Genomic DNA, 8,838 nt, shown 5'->3' with positions numbered 1-8,838 from the left:
AGTTTCTTCGGATCCTACTCCAACAAAGCGATCGGTCCTATGGTTGGGGATGGATTTGACAATCAGTCTGTTCAAGTAAGGATTGCGTGGCGGCGGCGACATCCTTGTGGTGGACCTGTGTCCTCGGGCTCCGCCGTTGCGACGGCGTTTGCTCCAGCGCCGGCGCGGAGCTTGGGAGGTAATCCAGGAGCGGATGTAGATTGTGGTCTGCATCGGCGGCATCTGGAAGATGGTGGATCGTGTGCTGGGTTCGCGGTTCGTGGATGGCAGATGTGGTTTTCTCCTCCGGCGTTCTAGTCGTGTGGGGGTGCCAGATCTGGAGTTCGATGGCGTGTCCGGGGTGTTGCCCCGGTCTGATTCGTTCAACGGTAATGGTTTCACCTTTGGTGAACCACCTTGGAGGTCCGCAAAGCTGCATGTCAGTGGTGGAGCCGCTACGAGCTCGGGTGTGAAGGTGATCCGTCACTTTTCTTTTTGGTGGCTACTGTCGTGGTTCCAGAGGCAGGTAACGGATGTTGGTGTCAAGTTCAGGGGTTTCTTCAATCTTGATTGTAATTTTACTTCTTGGTTGTTGTTCCTTTGTGCAAAGGCTAGCTTTCTGCTGTCTTTTCAGTTTTGCCAGGTCGGTTACGTGACTTACTCGAAGGACGTTGGTGTCAAGCTCAGAGGATTCTTCAGTCTTGTTTGTAATTTTACTTCTTGGCTGGTGCTCCTATGTGCAAAGGCTAGTGTTCTGCTGTCTTTTCAGTATTGTCATGTCGGTATGTACGTGGCTTGTACTATGATCCTTATGATATAAATGAGACACGTATTACCATGCAAAAAAAAAATTCTCCACAGCAAATATTTCCCTAATTGCCCCCTTTTCATGTCCACCGCTCACGGGGGCTCTTAGTTCTTTAGAGCTCTTATCAAGATTCGAGACGAATTTCGTGGTTAAGTGAAATTCTCGGTTGGTTCTGGCTCCTCGATCTGATTTTGGCTCGACTGGTGGATGGGCGAGGGGCCCCTCTACCTCGCATATCCTACCCTTTTCTCGTACTACTCCAACATGTCAATCTCTATTTCAGAGCTAACCTCAGCTAATTGGAGCCTTGGCTTACGATGGACATTGTCTCCCGCAGAGTTGGTGGATTGGCAGGCTCTCACTGCCGATCTGCCGTTGCTCTCAGATACCCCGGACCAGATCTCTTGGCCCCATTCCCCTTAGGGCAAGTTCTCAATCAAATCAGCATACCTTAATCACTCTCGAGGTTGGCTCTCCCCAGGTTTCAAGGGCCTCTGGCGAGCTCAAATCCGGCTCAAAATCAAATATTTCTTTAGCAGGCCATCAGACAAAAATTGCAGGCTAGTGATCAAATTCTTAAACCTAATGGGAATGTGTCTCCCTTATGCTCTCTTTGCGGCTGGACCGAGAACACCAAGGACATTCTTTTGAACCGTGTTTCACATAAGCTTGGCTGGAGGTGTGTTTGTTCATGGTTGAACGTGAATTGGAACCCATCATCCATTGATGACTTCCTTCCTCTAATCCTAAACCTCTCCGGCCAATTTGCTATAGTCTTATGGCTTGCTTTCGGTGCTCTTGTGTGGGCTTTGTGGACTATTCATAACAAATTTACGATTGAACATCTTTTTCCTAACAAACCTGTCGATTTTTTTTAAATGGCTGCTTTTCTTCAATAGTGGAGCCCTCTCATTATGGCCGGTGATGCTGATGCTATTGCCCTGATGGTCACCAAGATCCGAGCTTCTGCCATCGCCCTGCCTCCCCAAAGGTCCCCGATGGTGAATCTCGTCTAGTCTAGTTTCTTCTTTCTTTACCGGACCTGCATGTCCTTTGGCTTGATCCTATGAATCTATCTGTACCTAGTTTGCCTTACTTTCTGTGAACCCTGTCTTGATGACTTTATTATAAAGTTGGGCAACTGCCTTTCCTCTAAAAAAACGTCCATGTAGCTAAATCATTAAAGACAACACTTTGAAGCTGCAGCTGTAAGCCTTGCCACTCATCATTTTTCAGATCCCCAAACGATCTACGGAGAGTAAGATGACCAACACAAAGGATTTTCATAATGCTTTAGATGTTTCGCAGTGTGCATCCTAATTATGCAGAGGACGGGTGTTACTGATAATGCTTTTTTTGCGGGGTAAAAGGAGATTCTATTACTTAAGGAGGCAAATCAGCCAAAACAAGTTTTACAATGTCACTCAAACCTGAGCCCAACCATACTGCAGTACGAGGGTGCTCCTCCCATATGCAGCTAGTGCATGGCTGACTTTATTTTGCGAACGACTAATAGCAGTAATAGAAATCTCCCTAGGGTCATCAACAACCATCCTCTTGATCTCTTCCACCATCACACGGACCTTCGAGCGATCGATCGTCCTGGCGTTCAACAACATGACAGCTTCGGCCCAGTCCATCTCGATCATAATGCTTTGTATCTGCTTGATGCTACATTCTGAGGTAATAAAAGCACCCTTTATTGAAAAAACAGAAAAAAAATTAATCTCAATGAGTGCATCAATCTACACAGATCTAGGGTGTTACCGTTCTTTTTGAAAGGAAAAAAAAATGCTATTCTCAGTGAACCTTCAGGCTTCAGCAATAGTATCCGGATGAAACAGAGGCTAATGCTCACCAGGTCAAATCAGTACAAAATACGTAGTCTTCAGGTCTTCCAAAATTATGACCTGTGAGTTTACATGAAAGTTCACTCGAGAAGTTTGCCATCAACTTTGCAGTAAAACGCAGAGCATTCTCAGCTCCTAGTGACCACTCCAGACCACGCAGGCTGCCACGATACAGGGGATACATATCCATCGGCTTCCCACCAACGACCCACCCACGGCCGCGTGCGTGACGTCACCCGGCGCGGGACATGGCGTCGGCGTCTCCGCCTCCCCCTCCCCCAACCGCCGGCGCGCGGCCCAATCCCAGCATACCCTCCCCCTCGTCCTCCTCCTCCTTTTCCACCGTCTCCCCCCGCGGCCCCATCCCCCTCTGCGGCGCCTCGAGGGCTTCCTCCGTCTCCTTCCAGCAACGGCGGGCATCCCCTCTCGCCGGAAGGTCGCGCCTACCAGGCCCCATCCGCTGCTCTGATGCCTCCGGCGAGGTGGCGAACTCTCATTCATTTTACCCCATCATTTTCTAATCAGATTGGTAATGTATGTGCAAGCGTTTCTTCCCGCAAGATAGAGAAGTATTTGTTCGTTTTCGGTTGACTAGATTGATGTAGGGAAACCAAACTAAAAGAAAAGACTAGATTAAGGTTGGCTCATTTGGGAGACTGTTTGCTGTACATGATGTGTTTCTCCCCTGTTTGTAGTTCAGCAGCATAGTGCCCAGTTGATAATCATGGTTTTTGCGATTTTATCTTTCAAAATGTGTGATAGCAGAGCCCAGTGTGTCCCATGTGGAAAATTTACCTTCTGCTTCTTTTTTCAAAGAAGTATGTGCATGTGCTACAGTTGAGTTCATCTGGTGTGGAAATAGGGATATTAACTGGGCTGTGGTATACTTCCACTAAAAGAGTGGTAACTAGTAAGTAGTAACTAATGCAGGAAGTTAACAAAAAAGTGTTAGACTGTTTGTTGTCTTCTTGGAACTAGAAGATAATAATTCTGAAATGCTGTGGTAAAATTTGAATTTGTAGTGTGATGAGAGTTGAGGCAATCAGCTAGTCATGGTGCTTCTTTGATTGGCAAAATCATGAAATTACTTGCGCTTTTGTTGGGTAGACAAAAGCATGTCTGAATGCGTACATCATATTCATGGAATTTATGTTGCATCGTTGAGTGTGTAACTCTGATGCAAGTTTTGATCTCTTGTAAATCCCCTACCGTAGTGACGGGCGCTGTTATGTAAAGTTTTAAACAGCTCATTGAGGTAATAAAGAATTGATGGAATTCTTTTAAAAAATGAACACTTATGATAATATAATTTAGATTTGTGTACATGTTTTTTATTGGTGCATATTCTGATCTGCATTTTCTTGTTAGGTTGACGCAGTTAATATTGAAGAAACCAAGCAGCCACAAGGAGGCTCAACCGGTATGATATTTGTGGCCCGTACTAACTTTGCTTCTCCAATTTTTTTGTTTTTTCCTTGGGCTGAATTATTTTATTCTTTCATACAGGGGAAAGAAATAATGGCAAAGATTTGTTCAGAAGATTTTCACCTAAAGAGTATTCACAACTAACTGTAAATCCAAAGACAATAATGCATCTTCGTTTTATCTTGTCCCATGACAGTCTTTAGAACTTCATGTACATGTGTTTCATGAGCTTAACAGTTGAGTTTGCATTCTGCACGAGAATGTACTCCAGAGGGCCTCACCAAAGTTGGTGCTCTTGTATTTATTTGGGTTTGCTTGATTAGTTAGTCTTTTATGCAAATATATGTGGGCAGAAAAAAATTGCTAGGCTAGGACTAACATATAGCATATAATGGTAGTGTGAGCAATACCCTTACATTTGTAACTGAAGAACCTTGCATCATCTATCTAATTGAGGCTAACGACTCAACCCTAGTCATGGATTGTTATACCGATACCCTTGCATGTATTACAGAAGAACCTAGCACCATCTATGTAATCGAGTCTAATGAATGTCAGGTTCAAGCTCTCAAACCTTTTTCATGATTGTACCAATACGTCCCCTACGGGAAATTATACCAATACATGGAATGACATATCCTGTTTACTCTTTAAATTTTGTGTTATAAAATGATAGTTCACCATTTCTCATGTCTTATTGCTGGTTCAGGTTGCTAGAACAATTGAAGAGATATGGTGCTGCTGGAGTTTTGTCATATGGACTACTTAATACTGTGTATTATGTCACCACCTTTTTATTAGTTTGGTAAGTGTCCTGTCATGCCATCCTGTTTCTTAGTTTTACATTACTTTGAAAATGTAAAGTTTTCATCGTTCATGAGGAAAAGATCATTAATTCACTTAAATACTTGTTTCACTTCGTGCATTTCCATGAGCCAAAACAACTGCAGATGCAATAGGAGCATTGGATGGGAAGGGAGTCACTGAATGATTTGCTTTTCAGGTTCCATTTTTCGCCTGCTCCTGGTAGGATGGGCTATGCTGCAGCAGTGGAGAGGTAACCGTTGTAAATTCTGCTTTTTTAAGCAGTCTCTTCTCACTATAATGTGTTCTATACCAACTAAAGCAGGTTCCTTAAATTAATGGCAATGGTGTGGGCTGGCAGTCAGGTTACTAAAATTCTTCGCGCAGGAGGGTGAGTCAGTCTCCAACTCAGTGTATATAACTTGTTGCCCAGATCAGTGTACCGAAGCATAGTTGGATACTACTCTGCTTTTCAGTGGTAACTTGAGGAACATCCTTCAAGCCCACAAATTTTCAAATTTTAATGAACGCATTGCTACCTGTCGAAATCTGTTGCCCTCTGTTCTGAAAGACAACTTCTTTGTTTTACTCCAGAGCTCTTGCACTTGCTCCTCTTGTTGATAGAGGACTGAGATGGTTCACTGTGAAGTTCAACTTCCAGTCAGAAGGAAAGGTGAAATATGTGACATCTCCCCTTTAACTTTTCTATGGGCAGCAGTTTCTTTGAACCTAAAGGAATGGTAAGGTGTTAGGTTTAATCACCGACCTTCTAATGCATTTTTTTCCTTACATTTACCATCTTGTAGGCATTTGCGATGATCGTAGGGTTATGCTTTGCACTTGCTGCGCTTATGTTCGTTGGATTGACAGTACTTTGGGCATAGCGCATATGTTGCTGATGACGTCGATGGATTATGGCAAAGATGTTGTGGAGGTACAGCCGTACAGGCATTCAACATTCACATTTAGCTGATAGGCTTAGTTACAACATTTTCAGCATAAATATTCCTGTATCAAGGACCTGTCGGCAGTGTTCTTTAGTCCTTGTAATGCAAACAGAGTTTGTGGTGGAAATGGAATCTGTTTTGATGTTTAAACAGCCTCTGGAGTCAAACATGTTGATGTTCTTCTTTCTAGCAGCTCTGATGGATAAACTGTGAAAAAGGTCCATATCCGTGCTTCATCTACTGGTTGATTTAATCATGGTTTGTAAACTCCAAAAATAAGACAAATTTGACAATAGTGTTACGGTCAACAGGCCACAAATCCTCAATACAAAGTGAAACCGAGTTTAACCACTGTGGTTCTCTTGGAGCGGCTGTAATTGGCCAACCGATCTGCAACTCTATTCTGACTACACGGTGATTTTTCTGAGGAAAAACTCCCTACTACTCAACTCTTTGATCTCTAGAACTAAATTCCCATAAGCTGATCTAACCCTGAGGAAAAACTCCCTACTACTCAACTCTTTGATCTCTAGAACTAAATTCCCATAAGCTGATCTAACCAAACCATTGTTTGACAAAACTGAAAGTGCTTCAGAAGAATCCGACTGCACGACAACTGGGAGAGTGTTGCATGTTGGATTTCCTCTCTGCCTCGGTGGTATTGATGACTTCACAAGGTTGATTGCATCCTGACGGGTTATTTCGTCCCTTTGACCGGAAGGTGTGCTATGGGATATGGGTCCGGTTTTTTAGCACTGCCCGGACTTGTGCTACCCGGCGCTAGACCACTATGGCTGGCTGGATGGCATGTTCCGCCATCTCTTCCGTTTTCATTATTGCTGCCTGGCGGACTAGCGGGTATGCTTCATGTTTTTGCTGGTCGTACTCTTTCCTCGCCCGTCAACAGTCTGGTCGGTTTGCCTGGTTTCCTTCGGCTCATGTGATTCCGGATGGGGGTTCTCAGTTCGAACGGGTCATGTCATTTGCCGTGGGATATGCGGTAAGTTTTTCTATTAACATAGCTGGAGCATGAAATAATGAAATGTACGGAGCCGGGTGTGGGGTTGTGCCGCGGATTCCTGTTGTTGTGTCCCCTTGAACCGAAGACGTGTTCTGGGACATGGGTCCACTTTTTTACTGTTGCCCAGACTTTGACTCTTGCGGCTGGTTGGATGATATAGATGGAGAGAGGGGGGTGTTTCAGTATGGGGTTGATAAGGATGGATAGAGATAGGGGGAGAGAGTGATTTATTGAAGGAACGTTTGCTATACGTGCCACACATAGTTCGATTGGCTTCCGGTTTGTGGTTGGTCTTTGCGTGGTTGGAGATAGTTGGGGGGAAATCTTTCACAAACAAAGTATCGTGCTATCAAAAACAAGTCGTCAAAGATAGCTATGGGCAGTGACGATCATCACGGTAAATAGAAAAGTAGTACGAACATAATCATTTGTAGACAGTTGAGAAACAAATCCATCAAATGCTTCGCTTAGCTTCCAGGTTATGGTTGATCTCTACGCCATTGCCGGCGCGCCAGCCGGGTGTGCCCTTCCGACCAGGGTTGAGCGTTGCATGACCGGCCTTGCAAGTCAGTTGTGCCCGGTCGGCCAGGCGCCATCCAGCCAGGGCCGCACGTGCACCCTGCTCAAGGTGTGAGCGTTCCATGCCGGCCTCTCGAGTCAGGTGCACCCATTGGAATAGTAGCAAAAATGGCTGCCATGGCAGAGGTTTCAGAAAATGTTGCTATGACGGCCTTTTTGCACTGCCATGGAAGAGGTTTTGGGATCAAATTCAAATTAGCATTCATGTATTGATAGACGCAATGTGAATGTTGGGCCGCCGCTCGGAACTGTACGTCGTGGGCGAATGTGACGCGTGTCGTATGATAAGATGGATAATGACCAACATGGAGCTCTAAGCAGCATCTACACCAACCGGCTAGACCCACCAGCATATGTCTCTCCCTAGCCGCACCAACCAGAAACTAATCTACCGAACCGCACCGGAGGAGGCACCTCTAGGCTCACCAACAGGACAAGTCTACATGCTTCTAAGTAACAAAACGAATGTGGACCTACCAACCAATCCTAATACGACCGCGTATATGAATATGTGGGGAGGCAATCAGGCAACACCACACTAAGGGCCTGTTCGGAGTCTCGCCACTCCGCATGACACCGCTCCCGAAGCGGCCCGAGCTTCATTTGAAAACAACAGAGTGGAGAAATAGATGCTCCGCGGATTCTCATATTTCTCGGAGCGGTGGATTGCCGAACAGGCCCTAACATGACGACCAAGCCAACACCAAAACGCATGAATCAAGTAACACCCAGACCCGAACAAACCGAGAAGCAGCCTCTCCAGTGAGCTCCCAACCGGCCACCGACATGGCACCAAGCATAGTCAGACCCGGACAGGAAAAGCAACAACAGACACCGGTTGATATGGTAGTCATCCAATGACCGTGTAAGACTAAGGTGGGCATGCAGGTATCTGATAACGTCTAAATGGAGTATGGTAAGCTGTGAACGGTAGCGCGGTGAGTCTACGTGGAGTGGTCGGGATATAAATTGAGCATATGAAGCATGAACCCGTGTGCATGATGGCGTTTGTTTCTTTTGCCCACTTTTTGGCGGGCTTCTGTTGTCATTTGCGCCTACTTGACCGGAAGGTGTGTCATGCTATGTATGCTCACTGGCTTGCCCATAGCTTGGGTATCGTGTCATAAAAAACAATTCGCCAGTGAAAGTTATGAGCAATGATCATTGTCAAGGCAAATAGAAACGTAGTATGAACATAATCATTTGCAGACAGTTGAAGAAAAAAATCCTTTACATACTTCACTTAGGGACTGTAGTTGGTCTCTGTGCCAATTGACACTATGGGTCATCTAGTATACATTACTCAAGAAGTGTGAAGAGAGCAAGATTACAAAAATCCTAGCACTCAACATTGAGTGACCGCTATACGAATTTTACGCATTGCACCATGCTCCTATGTCTTTTCTAGCTGCACTTTTATGCCCA

At 45.1% G+C, this 8,838-nt stretch overlaps 1 protein-coding gene across 1 annotated transcript; it reads left to right on the top strand.

Annotated features, from left to right (window-relative positions):
* The first annotated feature begins 2,820 nt into the window (after positions 1–2,820).
* On the top strand, positions 2,821–6,005 carry LOC119309413. Its single transcript, XM_037585419.1, has 8 exons — positions 2,821–3,119; positions 4,006–4,057; positions 4,144–4,192; positions 4,772–4,867; positions 5,066–5,119; positions 5,192–5,257; positions 5,461–5,539; positions 5,673–6,005. The coding sequence occupies exons 1-8, from the start codon at positions 2,886–2,888 to the stop codon at positions 5,748–5,750; spliced, it is 708 nt and encodes a 235-aa protein (XP_037441316.1). The 5' UTR covers positions 2,821–2,885; the 3' UTR covers positions 5,751–6,005.
* The last annotated feature ends 2,833 nt before the right edge of the window (positions 6,006–8,838 follow it).

The sequence above is a fragment of the Triticum dicoccoides genome, chromosome 5B (genome assembly GCF_002162155.2).
Source record: "Triticum dicoccoides isolate Atlit2015 ecotype Zavitan chromosome 5B, WEW_v2.0, whole genome shotgun sequence".
Lineage (NCBI taxonomy): Eukaryota > Viridiplantae > Streptophyta > Magnoliopsida > Poales > Poaceae > Triticum > Triticum dicoccoides.
Note: the sequence above shows the minus strand (reverse complement) of the source record. Positions and strands in the feature narration are given on the sequence as shown.